At 39.4% G+C, this 27,559-nt stretch overlaps 1 protein-coding gene across 1 annotated transcript in view; it reads left to right on the forward strand.

The window, feature by feature from the left end:
• The first annotated feature begins 1,500 nt into the window (after positions 1–1,500).
• The window catches only part of ryr2b (ryanodine receptor 2b (cardiac)), a 58,624-nt gene continuing 32,565 nt past the window's right edge, over positions 1,501–27,559 (forward strand). The window contains exons 1-50 of the mRNA XM_072390794.1: positions 1,501–1,553; positions 3,164–3,283; positions 3,690–3,809; positions 4,461–4,535; positions 4,641–4,719; positions 4,867–4,979; positions 5,377–5,500; positions 6,687–6,783; positions 6,874–6,948; positions 7,177–7,333; positions 7,510–7,671; positions 7,903–8,024; positions 8,616–8,799; positions 8,878–9,013; positions 9,153–9,248; positions 9,482–9,600; positions 9,949–10,082; positions 11,825–12,066; positions 12,872–13,064; positions 13,214–13,433; positions 13,593–13,697; positions 13,849–13,952; positions 14,096–14,179; positions 14,392–14,551; positions 14,719–14,866; positions 15,175–15,383; positions 16,275–16,449; positions 16,593–16,801; positions 16,978–17,164; positions 17,463–17,595; positions 18,673–18,787; positions 19,070–19,233; positions 19,546–19,705; positions 19,857–19,943; positions 20,141–20,367; positions 20,598–20,811; positions 20,906–21,511; positions 21,650–21,850; positions 21,998–22,109; positions 22,245–22,385; positions 22,666–22,942; positions 23,109–23,223; positions 23,418–23,550; positions 23,717–23,820; positions 23,971–24,106; positions 24,708–24,894; positions 25,103–25,211; positions 26,469–26,589; positions 26,903–27,072; positions 27,254–27,474. Coding sequence (XP_072246895.1) covers positions 1,506–1,553; positions 3,164–3,283; positions 3,690–3,809; positions 4,461–4,535; positions 4,641–4,719; positions 4,867–4,979; positions 5,377–5,500; positions 6,687–6,783; positions 6,874–6,948; positions 7,177–7,333; positions 7,510–7,671; positions 7,903–8,024; positions 8,616–8,799; positions 8,878–9,013; positions 9,153–9,248; positions 9,482–9,600; positions 9,949–10,082; positions 11,825–12,066; positions 12,872–13,064; positions 13,214–13,433; positions 13,593–13,697; positions 13,849–13,952; positions 14,096–14,179; positions 14,392–14,551; positions 14,719–14,866; positions 15,175–15,383; positions 16,275–16,449; positions 16,593–16,801; positions 16,978–17,164; positions 17,463–17,595; positions 18,673–18,787; positions 19,070–19,233; positions 19,546–19,705; positions 19,857–19,943; positions 20,141–20,367; positions 20,598–20,811; positions 20,906–21,511; positions 21,650–21,850; positions 21,998–22,109; positions 22,245–22,385; positions 22,666–22,942; positions 23,109–23,223; positions 23,418–23,550; positions 23,717–23,820; positions 23,971–24,106; positions 24,708–24,894; positions 25,103–25,211; positions 26,469–26,589; positions 26,903–27,072; positions 27,254–27,474 — 7,730 coding nt within the window. The 5' untranslated portion in view covers positions 1,501–1,505. The remainder of the gene's footprint in view (positions 1,554–3,163; positions 3,284–3,689; positions 3,810–4,460; positions 4,536–4,640; positions 4,720–4,866; positions 4,980–5,376; positions 5,501–6,686; positions 6,784–6,873; positions 6,949–7,176; positions 7,334–7,509; positions 7,672–7,902; positions 8,025–8,615; positions 8,800–8,877; positions 9,014–9,152; positions 9,249–9,481; positions 9,601–9,948; positions 10,083–11,824; positions 12,067–12,871; positions 13,065–13,213; positions 13,434–13,592; positions 13,698–13,848; positions 13,953–14,095; positions 14,180–14,391; positions 14,552–14,718; positions 14,867–15,174; positions 15,384–16,274; positions 16,450–16,592; positions 16,802–16,977; positions 17,165–17,462; positions 17,596–18,672; positions 18,788–19,069; positions 19,234–19,545; positions 19,706–19,856; positions 19,944–20,140; positions 20,368–20,597; positions 20,812–20,905; positions 21,512–21,649; positions 21,851–21,997; positions 22,110–22,244; positions 22,386–22,665; positions 22,943–23,108; positions 23,224–23,417; positions 23,551–23,716; positions 23,821–23,970; positions 24,107–24,707; positions 24,895–25,102; positions 25,212–26,468; positions 26,590–26,902; positions 27,073–27,253; positions 27,475–27,559) is intronic.

The following is a 27,559-nucleotide window of genomic DNA, read 5'->3' on the forward strand; positions in this document are numbered from 1 at the left end:
GCAGATCGAAGAAAGTGAGAGATTGTGGTGTGGTCTACAGACAAAACGGAGCTTCTCCTTAAGGAACTTATTTTAAGAAATACAATTTTCAAATATCTACCTAAACCACTTATACATCTGAGTTCAGATTTATAAAGTAAACTCTAGTTCAGCATCAGATCAGCGTTTGACAAAATAAATGTATCTGAAGTGGTTAAATTTAAAAAATGAATAGCAACCACGCTGTTAAAGTCTTAAAAATGTAGATATCTAAAGACAGACAATTAGGGACTCATTAAATGCTATATGTAAGATATTTCAAACCTTAACACAGCAAAAAGCAACTATTTCCTATGTGAAGGTATAAAAGTGGAAACAGCACATGTTGTAGTTACTCTCCCTGTGTATGTCTCTTGATCTGAGCTACTTTGCTCAGTTCTGTGAAAGTCGCATCTGCCCTGTGTGCACATCATTGTGCATATAGAGTAAGGAAATTTCCAGAATTCTCTACACTAACCATACCACTTTCCTTGGCTAAATGCCGTCCACAAAGAGTGATAGATTTAAAACTCGAGTCAATAAAGTTGATTTTTTTGTCACAAATCTGCTGTCATCTTAGTCAGCAGAGGAAATAATCAGGAGGGAATGTTTATGGGTCATGGCAGAATTGGAGGATAATTCAGGCTTCAACAATGTAAAATAAATTGACGCTTTATTTGAAAGGAATACTGTTATGTATTTAAGATAAATGATAAACAGTCAAAGATAATTAGATTGGTCAAGCTTAAATATCAAAGGTACAAGATATCTTAATAAGCTCCTCCAAAACCTGAACAATAAATCCCATTAAGTTAAAAACATATCCTTACAGTTAAAAAATACTGTTGTTTGAAATATGATGTTAATTAATATATTTTCTAACTATTCTAAAAGGCATATATAAAAAAAAATTTAATGGCAAAGTGACTTAAGTAATTTTAACAGCTATAGCCTATTTGACATCCATTTTTGTTGTAATGTTTGGACAAGGGACAAATTACATTTTTGGGGTGCTCAGGAGCTATTTTGTTTTGGAACAACTTTTTCAACATTAGGTTCAAATTTAGTCTCAAGACAAAAAAAAAATATTTACCCAACATATGGTAGGTAGGCCTATAGCCTATTTGTATTTTGTGCATGGATTATTGTCATGGATTAATAGAAAATAATCCAGACGGAAAATGCAGTTTAGATGAAATAAATGTTTAAGTTTAATAACCTTCATCAAGTAAAGCAAATGCAATCTGTTGATATTCTGTGTAATTATATGGGCTAAAATGCTACATGCTACATCAGCTGTTCTTCAACAGGAGTTGTTAAAAACAAAATGGCGTCGATATATGCTCTGGTTTCTCTCAATGGCTCAACGTCGACTCCGCCCACACACCGAAGGCCGTGCATCTTCTTGCTCCTTCTCCTCAAACCCATTTCCATATCCTCAGAAGAGACGTGACAGCTTGTCAAATGTGGCTAGTTTGTTAGAAACAATGAGTGACACTGGAGAGGGCGACGATGAATTCCACTTTTTACGAACGGTGAGTCAGACACGTTTCAAACTAAATTTAACAGCTAATATTTAGTCAAGCTATTAATTAAGCCGTTATATTAAGTAAGATAATTTAAACAACTCTTTGAGATGTAAACTGTTGTTATTATTAATCTCAGAAAGAAAATAAGTGAGTTGACATGTAATTTGATTTAAAACAGTTTAATAAAGTTTTGATGTTTTTTGCATTGTCTCTGAAGTAACAAAAAAATTGCTCATCAAAGTGTTCAACTCCATGATCAAGTTTATAATTTGACCTATGTTGCAGTGAAATTTAACTTTAAAATAACAAAGATAGTTTATTTAGAGATAAGTGAACCTTAATGAATTTCTAGTGCTGTCAGATTAAAATAGTACATTTCCTGTTTTTCTTTATAATTTAAATGACAACATTGTATCCAGCTATGAGTATAAAAAACAAAAACATAACAAATGCTGCCTAATTTAACTCTGCATGCGGTTCCCTGTAGTTGACTTGGCTATCTTGGCAATCACTTTTTTTAGTTACTGAAAGTGAAGAAAGACCTCCAGATGGCTTTTCTCATCTTTTAGCGACGCTATCATTGCTTCCTAGTTATAAATGGTCCTCTCACAGCTTGTAATCTCTGCCCTCTGATATGAGCCAGGCACAGGATGGTGACTGGTATGCAAATGAGACAGGACCACTTAATCAGGGGTGCAAATAGTTAGATGGGAGCAAATCAATTTCGAGATCAATCCATTAAATGCCTGCCATGCTTTATTTCAGTAAATGCAGGGCTTCCCTTGGGCTCAGCTGTGGCAGGACGCCACCGGATCCTGACAAATCTTGTCTCATGATGCATTTAGGAGACACATACTTTAATTAAGTATATGGCTTGAAATAACGTTGCTCCCTGATGTGTGTACAAAAAAATTGATTTTAAAAAAGTTGCGATCTTTAGAGGGAGTCATCTTTTTTTGGGTCAAGGTGGCTGATTTTCATTTTAACAACAACAAATCATGAAATACATCGATCGAAATGTACAGCATCAGTCTTAAACTCATCCTAAGACATGTGAAAGCCTGCTACATCCGTCAGGACTTTTTACATTTGGATTAAATCCTGTGGCATTGTGTATTTTTACTTGCCACATAAACTATGGAGGAGCTGAGTACTTTAGGCATCAGAGTGGCCCTCAGTGCCTCAGCATTGGTGTGTTCGACTGATTGCAGAGCACTGCTGATATGAAGAGTGGAAAGGGGTGAATCAGGGGTCAGATAGGGCTGTAGCTTCCCAATATGGAGGTTTGCAGCCTGGGTACAGAGAGGTGTTGGTATTCCTGGTCATCTGTTGTCTTTTTTGGTAGTTCCTTAAATAGATAGAGACACCTAATTAGTTTGACATGGTCCCTGTGGCATTTGAATGAAGATAAGATTAATGTGAAGTGACTTAAATCTACTGCACATCTAGTTTCAATGGGACAAGACCATTTCTTGCCGTTTGGAAAGTCATACCAGTGTGACGGGCGTGAAATACAACCCACACACACGTTCGTTAGATGTTTTTATGGTTTGTTGACGGTGTCTTAAAAAGCTAAATGGAAAAATGATAACTTCTGTGTGTCTTTTTTTTCCCAGGGAGATGAGGTGGTTTTACAGAGTACCTTCACCACCCAAGGGGAGCATTTAAAGCTCTGTCTTGCTGCAGAAGGATTTGGCAGCAGACTTTGCAGGCTTGAGCACACGTCCAACTGCAAGGTAGAGAGCTCCACCTCAGTGAGCACCTCGGCACCGTCCTTCAGCATTGCCAGATAATTCCGTTTGTTTGTTGTTGTGACGTAAAAAGTGATTGAAAGAAATGCTGTATGTTCTGTATATTCAAACCCAGGAAAAATCATGTCAAAGTATTGTTGTTTCATTTTAATTTGGATTTAAATTTTTGGGAGAACATTGTTTCTAAATGGCCTAGATGTTTCTTTCCCTGTTTTTACCATATGGTGATTTACACTGACATACGTATATATTGCGCACCTTTTGTTATTATGTGAATCTTCCCCATGTTTATCCCTTTTTCTCCCAATACCCAGTTTGTTGTGCTCTTTTCCCATTAGTTGCCGTGTTGCTATCTGAGTAACACGGTATGTTGCCTTTGTTTTTCTACCAGAATGTTCCCCCGGACTTGTCTGTTTGTGGCTTTTTCCTGGCCCAGTGTCTCTCTGTCCGAGCCCTGCAGGAGATGCTGGCCCACAGCGAACAACTGGCTGCAGCGGTGAGAGTCTGTTGTGTTCATTTCACCCAGTGATAAACACATTTGCCATGTTTTGTGCCTATGCAAGATGATGCATTATAGAGTATGAAGCTGCAATAAACAGAATATTGTTATTGTCCCATAAAGAGGCATGTCAAATATCAATTGCTCTTGTGAAATTCAAAATATATAGATTTTCCCCACATGTCATTGTGGTGTTGTTTACTAGAGTCAGTCTACTGATCACTTTGCTGATGGTCCTTCTGTAGCTGAATTTATAGTTCCCCTCAAAGAGGAGTATTTTAGTCTGATTAGCGTTTTAGTAAAGCTGTCCAGTTCAACCATCTTGTCCATATATGGTCACTTCTGACCAAAAAGATCAGGATGGAGATGGCCAAATGCTAAAGGGTGTCCTTAGTGGAAATTCACAAACCCACGGCTTATGTCACAAGGGGGGCAATGTCCATCTTTATTGTTTCATTATTGTATGTTTCATTGGTTAAAAATGTGTCAAAACATTGTCATTGTGTCATTTGTACTGGCAGGTTTTAACATAAAAGAGCTAGTGAACACAGACATAAGTGCTTTACTTTTCTTCTTCTTAGTGTTTTCTGTAATTAAAACTGACACAGTGTCTTCTTTTTCTTCTTCTTATTTAACTTTGCGTATGCTGGCTGTGATTTACAGGTGGGAGCTGGTGGGAGCCATCGCACTCTGCTTTATGGACAAGCGGTGCTGCTCCTGCACTCATACAGTGGCATGGTAAGTTAGCTCAAAAGATTTCACTCTTAGTTTGCTAATGGTTTTATTAACATCAAAATGTTTCCTATGTTTTCTGAAATATCTGTTTGTTTATTTCAATATCAGTATCTCAGCTGCTTGTCCTCATCTAAGTCTTCGAATGATAAACTGGCTTTTAATGTTGGTCTGCAGCAGGAGAAAGCAGGTATTTGGTTGGGAGATGTGCTTATTTTTCTACCACACTGTACGTTGTTTACTTGATTTATTGCATGTTTTTTTGATCTTCCCTTTTGTGAGGGAAGTGTTTCTGCTTTGAATGTTTTCTTTCATCTATATTCTGCGTGTGGCACAGGGGAGGCATGTTGGTGGACAGTCCATCCAGCTTCCAGACAGAGATCAGAGGGCGAGAAAGTGCGTGTTGGAGACGACCTCATACTAGTCAGTGTGTCCTCAGAGAGATATCTGGTGAGTCAATAGAAAGGTCAATTAATTTGTTCTTAAAAGACAAAGTATGTTGCTAAGCCAGTGGAAATGATGTACCGTTGTCAAGAGTTTAACATTGTAACCCAGTTAAAGAAATTATTCAGTTTGGCAAATTAAATGTTTATCATTGATTACATGTTTTTTTTCTCTTGTAATTAATTTCTTCCCCATCTTTACTTGATTTTTTTTTTCCATGTTAAACTGCAATTCATTTATTTTCCCTTACTTTCACTCAGATGATGCCAGTCTGTTTTTCTCTGCTGCCTCTGATGAGTTGTTTTGCATAATTGTCTATGATAACAGCTTTTGTGGTAGGAAAATCAGAACTTGTTTTTTATTGTTGATGAGCGCATTTAGCTTACTCCCCCCCCTCCCCCAGCACCTGTCCTTTGGCACTGCATCTGACAACAAAAAGTGCAGCGACAGTCTGATTGTCAATGCAGCCTTCCAGCAGACTCTGTGGAGTGTTGCTCCCATCTGCTCTGGTGGTGCAGTTGTTCAAGGCAAGTTTCTTTTCTTTTCGCTCTCAACATGTCACTCAGCAAACTATCCACTTCTCAAGTATATCGTTCAACTGACTGTGTTTTATTGAAGAAATACAGCTGTTTGGGAAAGTAAAGCCTTTCTATTTTGCGCACCTTCTTTTCTTAAAAATGTAACACTTTTCCGATTGATTTATCGTCTGTGAACCACAGTGAAGACAGTGAAAAAAGATCTAAATCTCTTATTTACAAAAGTGTTCAGACCTTTAATTCAGCGCATTCAGAAGTTTTTTGGCAGCCATCTCTGTGTGTCGCCCCAGATGTGCAAAGTTTGCACTTTAGCTTGGCTGTCGGGGGAAGGTTAAAAAAGCTAATTCAGTGTTGTTTTTGCTCTGTGCTTCGAGGCGTAGTGTTGTAGGTTGTAGTGTTTAAGATGAACTGTGACCTCTCTGTATTTGTTTGATATTAGCCAAGTGGTGAGCAGTGCCCACTTGATATACTGCTCTTCTTAATGTTCTGTACCAAGAACTACAAATCTCCTTTCTATGAATTCTGTTTGACAAGCTTTCGGCGAGCCGCCATGCTTTTTGTTCTGAATGGCTTTTAGCTGCTCTGCCATAAAAAAAACACTAGATGCCTGCTGACACGGTCATGCCCTCTGGAGGTTCGCTCATCTCTGAAGAGAACCTCTAAAGCTCAGTTAGCGTGACTGTTGGGAGCTTGGTCACATCCCTGTCCAAAGCCATTCAGGTTTGTTTAATCAGTTTTAACCAGACAAGCATTTCTGAGATGTGCAAACTTTTCTCCATTTTATATTTGCAGAAGCCACTCTGCCCCTTTGAACACTTGTCCTTATCTAGGACTTGTCACATAGTTCTTTGGTCGTTATCTACCTTTTAATACTGTGGCCAATTGATTGAACAGGTAGACTCCAGTCAAGTTCTGAACCAATCTCCAGAATAGTTAGAATACACACAGCAAAGGGTCGGAATACTTTTGTGAATTAGTCATATCAGTTTGTGATTTCCATTTTCTATACATGGAAAAATCTTTTGTATATTGTTTAACACAGAGATTCTTTTACAGATATATGCAGATGTGATGTCCTTCTTTTGTTGTTAATGTTACTAATAAGTAAAGAATGAAATGGTTAGAGGTGTTTTAACGTAGAACGTGTGTGGCTTATGTTTTCTGGTGCTGATTCCAGGATACCTGAAGGGGGGCGAAACATTGCGGCTGCTCCACAGCCATAGTGACGCATGTCTGACTATTCCCTCCACAGAACTGGGAGAGGAGCTTCAAAGGTCAGCTGAAAAGATCAGCCTCCTCTCAAGTCAGATAGAAAAAATGTCCTTAACTGTACTTCTATGACCATGCCTGCTTTTTTAATCTAGGATCATGCATTATGAGACAGGATCAGTGTCCAGTCACGCCCGCTCCCTCTGGAGGCTGGAAATCCTGCGTGTCGCGTAAGTGCGCAGAAGATTTGTCGATTTATTTGAATATATATATTAAATGTATATAGTTTTTGCTTTAGAGGCTCTAAGAAGTGGCTGGACTCATACTTGAACTCTCTTATTTAGCCTGTTTGCCCATTTTGCGTTTTAACAATGAAGATGAAAAGCTAAATGTTTTGGACTGTTAATTTTCCTTCAAAAGAAAACAAGTGAAAAAACACTATTTTTGATGGTCCCTAGTTGGAGTGGTAGACATACATGTTGGGGTCAGCCGTTTAGACTGTGCCATGTGACTACGGGGAGGTACCTGGGTCTAACAGAGGAGAAGGGCCTGCATCTAGTTGATCGGGAGAAGGCTGACATCAGCACAACGTCCTTTTGCTTCAGATCATCAAAGGTCAGGGGTGATGTGTGAAAAGCAACACACAGTTTTGGAACTTTTTGATCTGTGTTATTAGTTCACAATGGGACAGTTGAGAGTAACGTGTGTATTATGTTCTCCATCTTATGACTTGGAAAGTGAATGAATTAAAAAGAAAAAATGTGTGGGTATGAATACACTTTTGCTTATAGGAGAAACTTGAAACTGGCACAAAGACCATTGTTGATGGCATGGGAGTCCCAGAGATCAAATATGGAGACTCCGTCTGTTATGTTCAACATGTTGAGTCTGGGCTCTGGCTAACATACCAAGCTGCTGATACCAAGTGTCGCATAGGAGGAGCTCAGCGGAAGGTAAACCCTAAAATCAGCATTACTCTTATTTTACTTTTAGTGAAGACAGTCATCGCTGATTAACCAAGAGTATCAGTACCTCATTACACACACACACACACACACACACACACACACACACACACACACACACACACACACACACACACAGACATTTATTTATAGACAATTACAGCATTATAACATAAAGACAGAATCAATTTGAAGTCATCAGAAATGTTGTGTTTTCAGGCCATTTTGCACAGCGAGGGTCATATGGACGATGGACTGACACTGTCTCGTTCTCAGAGGGAAGAATCTCACACTGCCAGCCTGATCCGCAGTGCTGTCCTCCTGTTCTCCCGCTTTATAAGGTACTGGATGCCTCATCAGTGTGTTCAGCTGTTTGTGGATGGCACGCCGACAGAGGCGAGCTGACAGGGAAATATTGAAAACATGAAAGTTTTAGTGTTTTAGAACGGCTGGATTGTTTTCTCTTACAGTTGGGTTTGGAAACTAAATATTACACTGTATGCTCAGATGAGAGTGGTTTTCTTGTTCCTGACCTTTTTTTCTACTCACACACATATAACACATACTATAGTAGCTGCCTTATCTTGTAACTACTGTATGACCTAATCTGTCAGTATTATTAAGGATAAAACTGGAATTTTCTACTCGTGCATCGTGAGAAAAATCTTCAAGATGACATTTCTAGTGGCTCGGATACTGTTTCGGTTTTTTAATTTGAATTGAAAACGATATTTGGTTGCCCAGAATCTCACAATTTCTTGGGAGGATTTTACACTAATGAAAGAGCCCTCTGTCCGTGAACCTTTGATTCAACCAGCTATAAAATTCCTGGGCCAGTCTTTTTACACAGTTTTAAATCTGTCTTGTTATGATACAGATAGATTTTGACTTGGGGGGTGAAAAAAAAGAAAGAAAAATCTCTTTTTCTTTAGGAAGCTGGATGGTTTCAGTCAAGAAGGAAACATTCCTTCTATCAACCTACCAATGGAGATGATAACGAGCAGTCTCCAGGATCTAATCAACTATTTCCAGCCGTCACTGGAGGGGCTGAGCAATGAAGCTAAACAGAAAAAGATGACTGCGCTGAAGAAACGACAGAATATGTTTCAAGAAGAGGTGAATGTGGGAATGAGCAAATTAGTCCTGTGACTTCTAAATGTTTGTTAAGTGTACCAATCATCCTTTTCTTCTCAGGGTGTGATAGATTTGGTCCTAGATTGTATTGACCATCTGCACCAGTACAGCAGTGCTTCTCATTTTGCTGAGGCTGCTCAGAGTGATGCAGGAGAAGGGTGGGAGGCCATCCTCAACCGTTTTTATGAGCTACTGGGTGAGAATTTCTCGTTTATAGGCCGTTCAGTACTACCTTTTTTTTTAATAGAAACTAATGCAAACAGATCAATCTGTAAATAACCGATTCAAATGCTTTCACTTAAAGCATCTTTAAAATAGTTTTCTCTCTCCGCCAGCGGCTCTTATCCGAGGAAACCGTGTAAACTGTGCACATTTCTCAAGTTCTGTGGACTGGCTCATTAGCCGGCTAGACAGACTCGAGGCCTCCTCTGGTATGTATTGAATACAGTGCAAACAACAAAAGTTTAAATACTCGCAAAACAATATGTATATTTAGAAGCTTTACCTAAATTATTCTGTATTGAAATATTCCAGATATTCAGTCTCATCTTGAACATTTGATTTTGGAATCAGTTTTCATGTCAAAGAGAAGCATCAAAGCAAAATTTAGAGGTTAATACCATGAACCCTCCATATAGTAATGTGAGGTAATTTGCATTTACAGGAGTCTTGGAGGTTCTACACTGCGTGCTAGTGGAAAGTCCTGAAGCACTAAATGTCATCAAAGATGGACACATTGAATCTATTATCTCGTTTCTAGACAAGCATGGACATAACCACAAGGTAGTAAATGGACATTTTTGGAGCTTGTTTTGAATGAGTGTCATGACAAGTACCATGCATGCTTCATCGCTAAACAAAGCAAACTGAGCAGTTCTTGTTACCTATTTATTGGGTGCAGTAAGTCATTTGAATCAGGATTTGTGTTGAAAAGACACACTGGTTATTATCTTGATTGAAATGTTCCCTAAAATGTGCCCTTGAGCTTATGCAGTTGTTCCGCCGATACAACAACACAAAGTATGGCAGCTGTAACGGCTTTAATAGCTATTTACAATTTGTTGCTTGATGCTGGATCATTTCCAGTTATTGAGCCACTGCTGCATTAAGTGCTGACGGGTTGTGTTCCAGGTGCTGGAGGTGCTGTGCTCTCTGTGTGTGTGCGATAGTGTGGCTGTGCGCTCCAATCAGAACCTCATCTGTGACAGCCTGCTGCCAGACAGAGATTTGCTTCTCCAAACACGTCTGGTTAATCAGGTCACCAGGTACTTCATCGAGTTTTCTCCATATAACACTTTTTATGATTTATTTGTTTTTTTGCACCTCACTTCCTCTGACATCTGTCTGTCATTTCATGTTGTTTTATTTTTCTTGTTTACTGATTGGCTGATTGGCTGAGGCATCACTCTCTTCTGTCTGAATAGATCAGACAGACAAAGTTAATGTCAGAGTGATAATGTCTTCAGTTCAGTTTCTTCTAATGAGACCTTGGAAAAAGGTGCTTACTGCCTGAGATTCTATTAATTCTCTGAGTTACTCTTTGGACAGTTTCTTTTTGCTTAGTTCCAACAGATTTCATGCTTTTCATATCTTTCTCTCACAATATTTCGAAAGGCTGTGCCCGTCTGATCTTATAAGCTCTTTCTGTTTCACTTCTTTTTGAGCTTGTGTGGTGTTTTTTTTTTTTTCTTTTTCAATTTGCCCTCTGTGTAAGCAGCTGCATCCTTTTATCAGGCCTTTCTGTTGGCAGTCCTTTTTATTTTTTGGGGGTTTCTTGGTTCTTATTTTGTATAATGAGCTTCACACCTGCTCAGTTCATTTTCCAGCTCACTTCTTCCTGTATCCATTTCTTTGTCCTTCACTTCCATTTTATCATCAGCTAAATTGTTCATTTAGTACCTCTTCTTTCATTTAGACTTTCATAATCCCATCATTTTTCTTCCTTTTGTTAATCTTTTGTACCTCACCCACTACATTTTGACAATTTTGTCCAGATGCTCTCTTGTATGAATCCAGTCTTTTTCCTATGTTATATTATATTTGACTAAATCTGACAAACCAGAATTTTATGGTTAACAAAAATCATGTCCATCGTAGCAAATTTGTATTTAGAAATCAAAGTTAATTTGCTTGACTTATTGACAAGATGTGAACAGTTGAACTAGGATACTGCAGACACTGACATGGCACAATGAGAGAAGCTTAGGAAAGAGATGGACACTGAAAAACAAACACTCTGTCCACTGTCTACACTGTATCCCCTATACACTGTGTACAATCAACCTCTGTGGGAGACCACACAGTGGTGTTGTGCTGAAGTCTGACTCTTCACAGCCTTGCTGAGAACACACAAACTTGACATAGACAGAGGTCAGTTTAATCCTGTAATTAAAATTCCAGTTTTTGACGTTTTAAACCTTAAAACATAAGTAAACAGCTGCGTGCTTTGCGATGATATAGTTGTGTATTGATGTTCCTACCAGAGCTTTTATCCCTGTGTGCCTCGTATTTCCTGCCTATAAGCTCTATGTTTTGAAAGTAGCATTGACCAAACATGCATGATTGTGCTCATCAATCTCTATCAGAGAAAGCAAAGTTTAAAGGTTTCTTCATCTGATTGAAAAGGTTGTTTTTTACTTGATTATAAGACTCTATAAGATGTTTCATTTGCTTCCAGTTAGGTTTCCCTTTAGGCTTTGACTTGGCTTGTTTTTTGTAATTAGATTTTACTTATTGAGCACAACGCCCTGTGGTTTTCTAAGGCCACATATTTAACTTTTAAGTAAAATGATTATTATTAGTTACAGATATTGCTTTCAAGCGAGAAGTGAGAGTCTGCTTCCTCATTGTTTTGTACTCCAGGCTTCACTGTGTGCATTAGTGCACCCAAATGATATTGTTGCATTTTTCAAAGTATTATACAGAGAAATAATGCACCACAATCTTCTGTCCTCTTTGCTTATTTTGTTTGTTTTCTTGGTTCTCTCTCTGCACCATTCCACCACAGCATGAGACCAAACATCTTCCTGGCTATGGGAGAGGCTTCAGCTCAGCATCGGAGGTGGTACTATGAGTTGGTTGTGGATCATGTTGACCCTTTCCTCACATCTGAACCGACACACCTGCGTGTTGGCTGGGCCTGCACCAAAGGTTACCTGCCCAGGCCCACAGGAGGAGAGGGCTGGGGAGGAAATGGGCTGGGGGACGACCTCTGCTCTTATGGCTTTGATGGATTACATCTCTGGTCAGGTGAAGATGACAGCATATGTCTTTGTATTAGCATATGTAAGTTATAAGATAAGTTATCAGATATGGTAACGCAATCGGTCCTCCTAAAGTTGATTTGAAGTCATGGTAAAGGAAATTAAATAAACCAGGGATTGAAGCACTGACCTTCTGATAGGTAGATAGCTGTTCTACATCTTGAAGTACCGCCACCTTTAATGTGTCCACAGGGCTGACATTACAGCTGGCCATGGGCTGAAATTCAAAACTATACATACAAACATACATACATACATGCATAAGTACAAAACGAATAGATATTTGCCTGTTTGGAAAACGTGAAATCTTTGTTGCTTTTGAAATAACAGCAGTGACTCCTATTTTTCATCAGCACTTAATTATCCCGAGAGATCCAGGAACACAGTACTATCTGTTATTGAAAGCATGCACAGAGAGAAACGAGAGAGAGATTATCATTCTGAGTAGCAGCACTTAGCAGAAATTAGATTTGTTTATGAAACATTATGATTAGGTCAGGAAGTAGGAACTGTACTGTTGCAACACTGATTGTAAATTGTGATTAGTGTAAATGCCACAATTAAATATTGTCAACATATCAATCATAGCCCTGCAGAAGGGTCAAAGGCATGTTCCAGAGATTTACCACCAATCTTTTGAATCTTTCTGTGTTCTACAGGTATCTGTAGTATGAATAAAATGCAAACGCCTAAATAATACAAAGATATTTTATTCTGTCCAGGCTGTTGAGGTTTAATAATCCTTAGAAGGCGCAGAGAGTCTAAGCAGTGATTACTGTGCTGAATTTCAGGCTCGGTGTGCCGTAAAGTCAGCTCTGCCTTCCCACACCTGCTGAAAGATAATGATGTGGTTAGCTGCTGTGTTGACCTCACTGCTCCGTGCATCTCATTCCGGGTCAACGGTCTGCCAGTACAGGGCATGTTTGAGAACTTCACTGCTAATGGACTTCTTTACCCAGTGGTCAGTTTTTCTGCAGGAGTCAGGTCAGAAGTGAAAACATTCTTTAAACTGTTTTTATTTGATTAGCTCATCTTTAAAGTAATGACAAATAATATTAAACGTGGTTTGTAAGTTTTTGTCTCTATAAGGTCTTGAAAGTAACTGCCCTCCCTTTACTTTCCTTGAAAATCAGGATTCGCTTTCTGTTTGGTGGACGGCATGGAGAGTTTCGCTTCCTGCCCCCTCCAGGATACGCCTCGTGCTCTGAAGCTCTGCTCCCAAAAGTCAAACTGAAGGTAGAGCCATGTCAGAAATATGTCTTGGATTGTGGAGACGGGAAAAAAGAGCTTATTGGCCCCTTCGTGCCAGTCACTCCCGTTACCTTCACTCCCACACCAACTGACATCAGCAAGGTAACAATTAGTACAGTCAGACATCTTCAAGTATAGATGTCAGTATTAAAAAGGAAATATACATAAATATATATATATATATATATATATTACGTCAAATTTGAAGCTGCTTATTTGTGCAGATGCACAGAAGTGTGTTTACACATGTTACCCTTGCAGGTTGTGTTGCCTCTACAACTGGAGGACATTCGTGAAAAAATGGCAGAGAATATTCATGAGCTCTGGGTAATGGATAAGATTGATCTTGGATGGACACATGGACCAGTAAGAGAAGGGTTACAACATCAATGATAATTTGCTACATTTAAGAACTGAAATCCTTTCTTTCTCTTCCTCTCAGAGAAGAAGATAATACCATGTCATGTGCTTTGAGTCTTCTTGCAGCATGAAAAATTATATTTTTTTATGACTACAGGTGAGAGATGAAGGCAAACGGCATGATCCCTGTCTGGTGGAATTCTCTAAGTTGCCAGAGCAGGAAAGAAATCAGAATCTTCAGATGGCTCAGGACACCCTCAGGTGAGTGCATCATGCAAATAAAAAAGAAATGAAAATACTGTGCTTGATTCTCAGCAGATCTTCTGCAGTTCAGATTTTGTGCTCAGAGTAATTTGCATTCCATGTCGACCGAAGTAATGAACGTTTCTGTTCTTCCATTGAAGGACTTTGCTGGCGCTCGGTTTCCATATTGGTTTGACAGATGACCACGCTGAAGAACGTGTCAAATACATGCGGCTTCACACCAAGTAACATTTAATATCATGTTTGATTGCATTTTGTTTGGTGACCTTGCATTTTTGGGGCCTGGGCAATCATGTTCAATAAACCTCTCATCTTGTTCAGTGAATATGACAAAACCAAGCCACATCATAACCACTTATAACCTTTAGTTACTATTTCCGTTCAGTTCTGATCTTCACAGAATAAAGCCTTTATTTTTTTTCATGTCCTGTTTCAGATATGAGCTGCTCACTGGCTACAGGCCAGCTCCAATAGACTTAAGCAAAGTTATTCTCAGCGTGGCTGATGAGGAAGTGGTTAACCTGCTGGCAGAGAATGAGCATAATGTGTGGGCCAGAGAACGTATCAAACATGGATGGACATATGGACTCCAACAGGTGTTTGTTTTATGCTGACACTGCTGAGTGGGATTTGTATTTCAATGCTAAAAGTGTTGTTGGATATTAAATGTAATGTTGCTCCACTCAGTATTATCCAGCATTTTTAGATAATGTGAAAAAGTCAAACATCAATCAGGTTTTCCAACCTTCATCTGCATTTTTAGGATGCGAAAGCGAAGCGGAGTCCACACCTTGTGCCTTACGATCTTCTTGATGACAGGACGAGGAGAACAGGGAGGGAGAGTGTCAGAGAGGCTGTCTGTATCCTGTTGGCATTCGGCTACAGCCTGGAGCCACTCAACCAGGAATGGAGTATGTCTCAAAGTCCTATTAATTCAATAAATTACCAGCGCACTTTATCACACTTCTATTTATTGAAGACAGCAAAAGGTAATCAGTGTAAATTAGATTAAGCGATAGCTTACTTTCTCATAAAGTTAAACAAACATGCACTATTAGTTGCAACTTAGTTAAAAAAAAAGCTATTTAATAACACTGTGACATTTGTCAGCATTCTATTGCAAATGCACACCCTGTTTAACAATAGTAACAATAACAAAAGTGCAATTTAGTTTTGTTTTTGGAGATAACCGTATTTGCTTTGTTTCTTTGACTGACAGCGACATTGTCGAAGCCATGCCTCTTCTCTGTGGAGAAGTGCAGAGTGTTCAGACCAGATAAATCATATGCCGTGACCTCGGGGAAGTGGTATTTTGAATATGAAGTACAGACAACAGGGAATATGAGAGTGGGTTGGGCACGACCAGGCTGTGCTCCTGATAAAGAGCTCGGTTCAGACGACCAAGCATTTGTCTTTGATGGATTTGAGGTGAGACATTCAAATTTGACGAGCTTCGATTACCTCATTTACCAGCGTTGTTGATCCCTGACCAAACCATGGTGTGACGTTGGGAAAAAAAACAACAACTTTGGATTGTTTTCTTCTTTTTTCTAAAGCTTTATATAAAACATGGTTCTTAGTTCGTACCAGTTCTATATTTCTATCTCTACCTTCTTTCTACTTATTTTATTTATTCATAAAGTATGCAGGTGTGAAATATTACAGGATCTTACAAAACATTTACGTCTGAATGCATCAGTATTTAAATGCTAAGCTACTTTACCAGGAATAGATTATCAGGGTGTTGCAGCTCAGGGCTTGGCCATCTCACAAAAAGCAGTGGGCGGTCAGGGTCACATTTCAGATGGATTTAACCGCTCCGATCATCAGAGATTTTCCCTCTGAACTTTTCACATGATTTAATTTCAATAAATGTGCCAATAATTCAATATAACTTAAAAGTTATGTGAAATTGGAGAAAAAATCTCAAAATTGAGGACAGATTTTTGTATGAGAGCGTTTTTTTCCTTTTTGATTCAATCATTTCACATATTGAAATATATCTGGTATCCCTGCCTATAACACTGTATGTGAAATAGTTCAAACGAGCTCCACTTTTAGCAACTGCAACAGTTACAGACTGATTACATAATTATACTCTACTCTAAACTAAGTTGCAATATTATAATATGATAATATATCAGTGGGACCAAACACATTTTAATTAGAATAATATTTGAATTTACTTTAACCTAAGAGGAGTTTTTCATTCATCACTTTTGATGTTGTTATAGGGTATTTTTACATTGCCCTTATGGAAATAGTCCACATGGAAGTGAAGAGTGTGACTTCTTCTTCCACCATTTTTTGCCTTTTCAGGCTCAGTGGTACCATCAGGGCAGTGAGCCTCTGGGACGTCCGTGGCTCAGAGGCGATGTGGTGGGTTGCTTGGTTGACATGGTTGAAGGCACCATGATGGTCACGCTCAATGGAGAGCTGCTGTTTAATGACAGAGGATCAGAGATGGCTGCCAAGGACTTTGATGTCAGAGATGGTTAAGAAACGCCCTTAACTTCATACAAAATATAGCATACTGATACTCTATTAAACTGAAAGACGATTAATCAAAATCATTTTTGTCCTTTTATTGAGAAAGTCTAAAGGACTAAATGATCTTTTTCTACTTGTCTTTTCCAGGCTTGTTGCCTGTGGTCAGTGTTGGGGCGAACCAAGTTGGGAGGCTGAACTTAGGCCGTAAAGTTGACTCTCTGCAATACTTTACAGTGTGTGGCTTACAAGAGGGTTATAAACCTTTTGCTGTCAATATGGCCAGAGACCTCGCTCTGTGGATAAGTTGGAAACGGCCTCAGTTTACATCCATACTGCCTGATGATCACAACTTACAGGTTAGTTCAGCAGTCAATAACATTTCTTTTCCCAGCAGTTTGGTAACCTTTTCACATACTATGGTGCAGTATTTTTTGCATTATTTATATGAAGGCATCTGTGGGACCCAGAGTAGAACATAAGTTTGTTGATGAACAACTCTGATTCTGAAAACAACGTGCAAATCTCATTCAAGGTCACTAAAGTCAGGGGCTCAATGGATTCGCTATCCAGCCTGAGAGTCTCTCAGCGGTTGTTGGCACACCATGGTGCAGGGAGTGAAATGGGCTTTTACCGACTCAGCATGCCGATCGAATGTGCTCCCGTTCTCAGAAGCCCTGCAGAGGGTGTGCTTCCAGGGCCCTCCAACTCTCTAACTCCAGGTTCAGTTTCAGTGATGCTATTGAAAGTATGTGCAAGTTAGGCACAGAGAGGACTTAAGAAAGCCTTTACAAAAGACCACCCTGAGAACTTGTTTAGGTCATCGAGCAGCAAGTGTCATCATACCTCATGCAGAATGTAAAGATTGTTGATCTGTTGGGTGAAATATTGCAATTTGTGTGTGATCTTGCCACAGTCGTACAGATTATCCATTCTCTAGATTACTTTGTGACCTTGGGTGAAATGCTCTGATTAAGCTCCCGAGAGCCATGCCATAATTAATGCTTGTTGTCCTTTTAGCGAGGAAAGAGCAGGAGGACATAGACTCTGACTTTGAAGTCCTGATGAAGTCAGCACACAGCTTTGCTGGCTCAAGAGATGAGCTCAATCATAAGGATCATAGCCATGACAAAACATCAAAACTGAAACAACGGTGGGTTGTGGAGATTTTGGGGTCATTTGAAATATTGAACACCAAATACAGATGAGTTGTACTTTTATTTTAGATTTAGGTAGCCAGGGTGATTTTGTTTACTTGTTTTTTTTTCAAGCTTTCTTTGCATTTGATTCTAGTAACAGCATCACGGTCATAAATTAAAGCTGCAGTGCGTAGCTTCTACATCTATAAATATCCATTTCACCCAAGCCACCCAAGCCACGGGTTACACCCATAGACATATATACATAGACGCTGCATTGACTGTGGAAGGGTGTGCCGAAAACGCCGCCATCTTGGTACAGGACTGGCAGAGGCACCGGGGCATAAAGGAAAGAGGTACTCCTCAATCTTAAAGTAGAATTATTAGCTGGATTTTGGAACGATTTCCGAACGAATTGATTTGTTAAAAACGTTACACATGTAGCTATGATACAGGGTGCTTGGATATTTAAAAAATGCTGGTTTTCTTCCAGTGGACGCTTCAGCATTTCCCTGAAGCTGAACCTCATTCTAATGTTGTATTTGCATTTAATATTTTACATCAAGGCCCTGGTCATATTAGAACCTGTGTCGCATTTGCTCTCTGCCACTCATTTTAGACACACTGAAATACACGAGTACACATTAAAACATAATGTAGTGTGTTATGTCCCTGTCACTTAGACTTAGACAGCTTTGCTCATATCCAGGGTGCAAACAATGGGACTGAGGGATGAAATTAAGAATGTGGGCCAGCTACATCAGTGAGTGATGAGTTACAAAACATCACTATATATTTCCATCCCTCTTTCCACTAGGACCACAATCATGCTTTGCCTGCTTCTCCCACTGTTCTAAAAAACAGACTTAGTGAAGCTCTGGCTGGAGGTGCCGGCCGCATTGTTGTAATAATGCAGAAATCCTCTAGGGGGCGACAGAAGTTACGCACTGCAGCTTTAATTCTCCAGTTTAAGAAATGAAATCTGTCAAAAGAAACAAAGGCAGTGAACAGGCTAGAGAGTTTTACCACTGTCAATAGTAAAAAGTGATTGAGTTTTGTGGTAACTGATACATGTTTATGTCCTCTGTAAGGTTCTTGCTGAAGAGGACTAAACCAGGGTTGGTTAGCAGCAACTCGTCTGCACGACTTCTCGAAGAAGTTGTTGTTGATAAAGATGACCATGATCACCTTATCCAGAGCTCCAGAGTAAGGCTTTGATTTTCTCATTATCATACCTAATTATAAGGGTATGATTATGCTATACATGGCTAATTATACAATCTAATAGTTTTTGGATTCTAATTTCTGATGAAACACCAGTTTTGTCATTTAAATACCTCAGAGTGGGCAAATTTAAACAATGTGTGTTAAGGCTTGTGCACTTGCAGTGGGCTACAGTGCTTTACCAGCCACATAAAAAAACCCAGAAAAACTTGATAGAAAGATGCAAATACTAAACACAGACACTTACTGACCTCTCTGTTTCAGTATTACTACTCAGTCAGAGTTCTTCCAGGTCAGGAGCCATTCAATGTGTGGGTCGGCTGGGTGACCTCTGATTTTCACCAGTATGATGACATGACGTTTGACCCTGACAGTGTCCACACTGTGACTATCACCCTTGGAGATGACAGCGGCAAAGTTCAGGAAAGGTTAGTGTGCAAAAAGACATCTTGTTAGGAGAATTTTTACTTTGAAAATGAAAATCCAAATTGCAGTCACAGTTGTTGTTGATTAATATAAAGATTATTACTATTATAATTACACCTCCATCATAAAAGCCTGTGAGCTTTATTATTATTATTATTATTATTATTATTATTATTATACCTCTTACACCAAAATCACAGACTCTTCTGTGGAATTATATTACTGTGATGCTGATTAGCTTCAGTGCTAATCAAAGGGCTTTAAATTAGCATAAAACCTTTAGAAATTGTACATATTCCTTTCCTTTGGCACAGTGTGAAGCGATGCAACTGTTACATGGTGTGTGCTGGCGAGGCAACGGGCCTTTCTCAGAGTCGGAGAAGTACAGGGTTGGAAATTGGCTGTTTGATTGACTCAGCTACTGGAATGCTTACCTTTACCTCCAGTGGAGTGGATATGTCGACTTTCTACCAAGTAGGTCACGCAACAATCTGATCTGATCTGGTGCATTTTACTTTTCTGTACCTGATATTTTTCTGTATAACACAATAAACTCCAATACTGAGATTTGCTTGTTGCACACGGGCTGTTTAACTGAGGAAAGTACTGTTTCACTTAAAACCAGGTTGAGGCAAGTACAAAGCTGTTCCCTGCTGTTTTTGTCAAACCCACCACCAGCAACATGTTTCAGTTTGAACTGGGACGGATTAAGGTAACAAAACTTGTAATTGTTGATCCTAAGATGTGTATATTTTTGTTTTTCACTTTTTTTCTGCTTGTCAGCATAAATGTATATGCAAACCTAAAATTTTAACATGTGGACAGATGAGATTAGTGATTATGTTGTAAGATGATATGTTAGATAGTTTGATGGTCTATAAGGCTGTATTTGTCATCTTCTCTATCCAGAACGTGATGCCACTGTCATCAGGTTTGCTGCGCAGTCAAAGAAGGAATCCCACTCCTCAATGTCCTCCAAGGTTTCAGGTCCAGCATCTGAGCCCTGTTTTATGGACCAGAGTACCAGACAGTGCTTTAAACGTGTTGGTAGATCGGCCAGATGAGCACCATGGTTGGAGAATCCAATGTTATGAACCCCTGCAAGTCATGACCCTTCAGATCCCAGATGAAAGCAGGTTAAAGAGGGATTTAATTCATGTTTTTGGAGTTGTGTTTACAGATAAACATAGACAGGAAATGTTTTTGCTTAATATATGTCATCCCACATGTTTCCTGTTCCCCTGTGATCTGTGAGAACTCGGGAGGACATCTACGAAAATGCAGCAAATTGTGAACAAGAGCTTTTATTTGATTTTGAGCACAGAACAACAGTGTAATTGTCTTCTTTTTGATGACATTCTCGTAGGTCTGTTGACATTTTGGAACTGTCAGAATTTGATGACCTCTTCACCTTTCACCACAATACCCTCCTTCTCTACTGCTCATTATGTGCGCTTGGGAACACCAGAGTTTGCCATGCCCTCTGCAGTCATGTTGACCAGTCTCAGTTCTTTTATGCCATTCAGAATCCATACCTCCCCGGTCTGCTCCGCTCCACATATTATCAGCTGCTTATTCAGGTGCCTCAGTTCATGGCTTTTTAAGTAACATGAATTTATAAATGTGGCTATTTGGAGAACCTATTAATGAATATTTATTGTTTTTGTCCTTTAGGTTTACCTAAGCAGTCACACCACAGCATGTCTTATGATGAACCACGAATACATCGTTCCAATGACTGACCAAACCAGAGAAATCTCCCTTTATCTCAGTCCTGTTAATGGCTTTCCTGCAGAGGGAATTCCCAGCCCGAGTCGTTGCACATCCCTTAAACCAAAGATACATTTTTCATCTCCTTGTTGTGTCAGGGGTGACGGGATGGAAGGAGAGGGCGTAGTTGAAATAACCTGTGCGTACAGCCCAGAAATCCCTCTGGACATTTTGAAGAGTCTGACAGTGGTGATGCTCACTGCTGGAGTTTCAGCTGTGGGTGAAGCTGTGAGGGATCCTGCAGGAGGCAATGTTGAACTTCTGCTTGCTCCTCTTTTAAGACTGTTGCACAGTCTCTTGGTTATGGGGGTGTTAGAGGATGAGGACCTTGGGAAGGTTCTCTGGCTAATGGAACCAAGCGTTTTCTCCTTAAGCAGCATAACCCTTAGGGAGGAGGAAGAGGAGCAAGCAAGCAATGATGAACAAGAGCAAAAATGGATAGAAAAGGAAGATAATATGATTAAACAAGGACTTCTTCAAATGAAGCTTCCAGAAGCTGTCAAACTCGAGGTGAAGCTATTTTTGATATGTTCCTTTTCCTTCTCCCTAAGTTGTATATCATTCTAACTTATAAACAGATGCTATGTTGTTATTTTTCCACAAGCAGGTAAAAACTGACCATAATATTTGATATTTTTTTATTTCTAGCTCTGCCATCTGCTGTCCTTCCTGTGCGATTGCCAGGTGCGCCACAGGGTAGAAGCTGTAATTGCGTTCTCTGACAACTTTGTGCATCAGCTACAGGACAACCAACGTTTTCGCTACAATCAGGTCATGCAGGCACTCAACATGTCCGCAGCGCTCACTGCTCGCAAGACCAAGGAGTTCCGCTTACCTCCGCAAGAACAGGTTGAATGGACATTTTGTTTGTGCTATATACCCAAACTTCTGAACTCTTAGAGGAAAAAAAACTAGAATTTGAAATTGTGAGTCACTATGGTTCACACCTTTGGTATTTGTTGAAATATTCTTGTATAATTTCTGACCTTTGAAAAGATCAATATGCTGCTGAGCTTCAGGGAAGATGAGCAGGAAGAAAACTGCCCATGTCCAGCTGAAATCCAACAGCTCCTGCAAGACTTCCACAACCTCTTGAAGACACACTGCAGTGAGAACGTGGCTAATCTTTCACTTATTTAGTATTCATTTTCACTGAGTCAGGGAACCTTGGAGAAATTCAGAGGAGGTACTTAACATAATTGCTTCTAAGGAAATCTCATCTTCTTGTGCTGTCACTGTACAGGCATTGAATTAGACAGTGAGTCGGAGGATGAAGATGATCCTAAGATGTCCTTAAGAGATCGACTTCTCAATGTTGTGGGGAGAGTCACTGGACTTAAAAAGACATCCACAGAAACGGAGGAGTGTAGATCTCACAGTCCCAGTGAGCTTTGGTTGTTTTGTTTCACTTTATTTTGTTATTTACCTGGAAACATGTGCATGTCCAAGATCAAACTCTACACATGTATACAATTGTTTTGGATGCATGAATGTCTAAATGACTGAAATGAATGAGTAGGTTAAACCTGTATTTTATTAAATAAGGGTTGCACCAGGGATGCATCCCATCTAAATAGTCCAAAAAATAAATAATCCAAACTGTTTTATTTTAAGACGAGGATCTTAGTGTTTTACTTCTCTGTCACATGCTTGTTTGTTTACAGAGTCCCTCACAAAGCTGATTTTTGAGGCAATGGTGCGCTGGGCTCAAGAGAGCGAGATGGAAGACCCTGAATTGGTTGGGGCCGTCTTCTCGTTGTTGCATCGCCAGTATAAGGGCCTCGGGGGCCAGATGGAGGAACCACTCTCAAAGACATATACAATCAGCCAGTCTTCAGTGGAGGACACTATGGCACTATTGTCCTCTTTAGGCCAAATCCGTTCTCTCCTCAGTGTCCGCATGGGTAAAGAAGAAGAGAAGCTCATGATCAGTAGACTTGGGTAGGTCAAGATTGTTAGTGCATTGATTATTTGCTTCCTTTGACATGTCTTGTGATCTTCGTTGATTGCTTATTTTGAGTGAATTCTTAATACATATTCATCATTATATACTCTGTTGTGGAAAGTATTCTTACAGTTTTTTAATCTTTTTTTGGTATAAACACAGAGACATCATGAATAACAAAGTTTTCTATCAGCACCCAAACTTAATGAGGGCTTTGGGAATGCATGAAACTGTGATGGAGGTGATGGTTAATGTTCTTGGAGAAGGAGAGTCAAAGGTGAGGATTAATCCCAGTTTTTATGCAGTCATGTAGATAAAAAGTAATCACTGAAGCATATCATCAGATGTTACTCGCACCTTTTTATTAGTTAATCCATATTTTGATGGTATAAGCTAAAGTTCACATTACGTACATCATTAGTGGAGGATCTACCCCCTTTCACTTTGCTTTACTTTATTTGTTCCCGTTAGGAGATCACTTTTCCCAAGATGGTGGCCAGCTGCTGTCGATTCCTGTGTTACTTTTGTCGGATCAGCCGTCACAACCAGGGAGCGCTGTTTGACCACCTCAGCTACTTACTGGAAAACGGCAGTGTAGGGCTGGGTAAATTATGTCATTTGTTTTGATTATGTCCATGGTAATTTAGGGGCTTTACAACCATGTAGAATATGTTAAAATCATGCTCCTTTGATCGAACAAAAAACCCCAATCACCTGACATTATGCATCATTTGTTTGTCTTTTTATGATTTTATGCCTTTGTCCTTTAGCTTCACCTTCCATGCGTGGATCCACTCCCTTAGATGTGGCAGCAGCCTCAGTGATGGATAACAATGAACTGGCCTTAGCACTGAGGGAACCTGACCTGGAGAAGGTGAGAATCTTTAACTGACTAGAAACCTTTGAGAAACTGATCACTGCATATTCAAATTGCTTTGTTTATGTTTAATAATGCTAAAACTAGGATGTAGATGACAACAACCCAAGCACAGTTTCTGATGATATATTATCATGTCCTATCCAGGTGGTTCAGTACCTGGCTGGTTGTGGTCTCCAGAGCTGTCTGATGGTGGTGGCAAAAGGCTACACTGATATTGGATGGAACCCTGTGGAGGGAGAACGTTATCTGGATTTTCTACGTTTTGCTGTCTTTTGCAATGGTACATTTAAATAATGATTCAAAGGAACATGAAAAATAAGCTTCTCACCTCTGCAGACAATGAAATAAAATATCACTCTGATGATTCCAGTCAACTGTGATATCTATGCAGTCTTTATGCATTTAGTTATACTTTTGATTTGTACCATTTTTCAAAGCCTTTTTCAAATGCCTCAAAATGTTGCATTATTTAATGTATGCAATTAACATAACTATTTGCAAGTAATTCACTCTGCGATTTATTTTCCACATTCTAAGGCAGCGTCCAATACTAATTTGTACAAATTGCCCTTGAGGGTGTTTACAGTTAAGCCAAGCTTTGGCTTTCTATAGTGATTGCCACTCAGTAATTTAACCTTTACCTCATCTGTACATTCTTTGAGTTGTACCGTATCACTAGATATTAATGTGCTTTCATCTTCTTACTTCTCTCTGTTCATCAGTTTCCTATCCAACAAACTCAGTGAGAATCTTCTTTTGGTAGAGTTGGGGGATATAGAATACAAATTAAGATGCATTGCAAACTCAAACTGTTTTCTCACACACAATTCACAAGGTCATCAGAGTTTGATCGTCATATGCTCTGCTCTTCTTGACCGCAGGTGAAAGCGTAGAGGAGAATGCTTATGTGGTGTTGAGGTTGTTGATTCGCCGGCCTGAGTGTTTTGGCCCTGCTCTGAGAGGAGATGGGGGAAATGGACTCTTAGCAGCCATGGAGGAGGCCATCAAGATCTCTGAGGACCCTTCGATGGACGGACCTTTGCCCACTCATCAGTCCAACAGAACACTGTCAGTATTAGATACACGCAAACAGATAATGTAAGATCTGAACGTAAAGAAGGTGTCAACAGTTTTTCAAATCACACACACACTATCCTGCTTACCTATTTAACTGGAAAGGCTGACTCCTTTTATTGATTTATTCTTTTTAAATCGAGACAAATTATTTGCCTCTCAAAAAAACCCATTTTGCTGATATGATTGACTGTTGTAACAGAGACTGTGTCCAGGACAATGATGACGACCTCATTCACATGGGCCACGCCATCATGACCTTCTACTCTGCCCTTATCGACTTGCTGGGGTGCTGCGCTCCAGAGATGCACGTGAGTTTTTCCTTGAGTCGACTATTAAAATAGCTTTTTTTGGGTCGTTAATAATAATTAAGGATGAGCAAATATTTACACATTTAGTATATTGTGTCAAAGTACTGTGAATTTATAGCAAATCTGAGATAAAAGTCAAAGCTTTTTGGTGCAGTTTATTTTCACCATCAACCTGTGACCAGAATGAATTTTTGTTCACATTAAAATATAAGTTGTTAGATATATACTATAATACAGTTTAATTGCCTGCAATTAATATTATTCACCAATTCAGCTCATTAAGAATCACATTGTTGGTGCAAAACTGCAACTTTACACCTTCATTATCCTTGAAATTTGTCGAAAGACACAATAGAAAATGTTACGTATGAAGACATCACTGGTTCATCTCTGTTGATTTTTATGCTCGAATGATTCATAGATCAGTGTTAAGTTGTTTAACAAAAAGGTGCCTTCCTCTCAAAGTGGTCACGTACAAGCCCCTGTCAAAAATGAATGTCCAAAGAAAAACTGTCACAGACTTTTGGAAAGCCTGAGGGACTATTGCTCAAAACTACTTCAACCCTTTATGACCTGGAGAAACATGTGTGGCAGCAACATTAGGGCAAATCCACTTGTATAAAATAAAAGCTTTTTTTAAGTTAAGGTTTCCAAATATTCTCATGACATCGGTTTTAAACAAAGCTTTAGATGTTAATGAGTTATAGATGACGAGAAAGTCTGTCTCCTTGGAGGTTAAATACAAAGAAATGTTGGGCGGCTCAAGATTTTTGCACAGTACTGTATGTGGAAATATCAGCCAATGTACTGTTCTTGTATGGCTATTTATATAGATCTTACATGAAGCCTAAGCCTGGAAAACCTTCCCCATATTGTAGCAGTGTCCAGTATGTCAGATTCTTAAACCCAAATGGGATTGTGAGCATGTGTAACTGACTGTTAGAATAAGAGTCTAAAAATATCTATCTTCTGCCAGGATTTATATTTTTCTCACCAATATGTTGCAGTGGCTCTAAAGGTGCACAGAAACGATAAAAGAATGCAGTCCATAGTGCTCCACAAAAACTCCTTTCAGGCGGAACACAAGATTTCAGAAAACAAGGCAATAAAGCAAAAAGGATCATAACTCATTATTATTAAGTATTATACACTATTAACAGTGAAGATACTACATTAGCATATGACAGTGATACATTCTGTATTGCCGTTAGACTTCAAAAGACTAACTGATGTTTTCTTTTTTCTTTTTTTATCCAGTTAATTCAAGGAGGCAAAGGAGAAGCCATACGCATCAGGGCCATTCTGAGGTCACTCATCCCTGTTCAGGATCTTGAAGGAGTCATCAGCATCTCTTTTCAACTGCCTTCAGTATCTAAAGGTTAAATGGACCCAATCAGCCAATCAAACTAGTTTGTAATAAGAAATGACCTGCATTTTACCTTTTATCATTGTCTTTGTGATTTCCGATTGGAATCAATGGATTTGATTTGATTTGATTTCACTAATTTTGTTGTCTTTGAATATTAAAGCTACAATCCACATTATTGTGGCTACATAATATGCTGGAGTTTTGAGGGGTACGCAGAAAATGACCTCTTCGGAAGTCTAATCGAGGTGTACGATAACATTGCCATTACAAGTTATTAGGAGATAAGGCATGCGCTCAAAGTGACTTTCTGTTGTTTGTCTAGATGGTTTGTTGGTGGAGCCGGACCTATCTACAGTGTTCTGCCCAGACCACAAGGCAGCAATGGTTTTGTTCCTGGATCGGGTTTATGGCATTGAGAACCAGAGTTTTCTTCTTCACCTTTTGGAAGTCGGCTTTCTGCCTGATCTTCAGGCAGCTGTCTCTCTTGATACTGTGAGTGTTTCTGTTTCTCTTTTCACCTGATTGAGATAAATGTATATAAAATACAACATTTATATCTGACATGGGGAAACATTATGTTTTCAGTTATGCATTTGCCTTTTCACTATATCGCAAATTGAGTTTCTCTTGGTCAATGGGACTGCCTGTCAACACAACCTCTCTTTTATTGCAGGCTGAACTGGGATCCACTGATATGGCCCTGGCCCTCAATAGATACTTGTGCACAGCTGTCCTTCCCCTGCTCACCAAATATTCAGCTCTGTTCCACGATTTAGAGGATCATATTCTGCTGGTTGATTCTCTCATCCAGGCAGTCTACCAACTCTCAAGGGCTCTTAGCTTGACTAAAGCTCAGAGAGACACTACTGAAGATTGTTTGCTGGCTTTTTGCAGGTAGGGTCTTAAGCTTGAATGACAAAACAAGGGCCACTGCTGTGGTTGAAGGGCATCAGGTCACACCATATGATATATCTGTGGC

The sequence above is a fragment of the Leuresthes tenuis genome, unplaced genomic scaffold (assembly GCF_036924035.1).
Source record: "Leuresthes tenuis unplaced genomic scaffold, fLeuTen1.0.hap1 SCAF_8, whole genome shotgun sequence".
Lineage (NCBI taxonomy): Eukaryota > Metazoa > Chordata > Actinopteri > Atheriniformes > Atherinopsidae > Leuresthes > Leuresthes tenuis.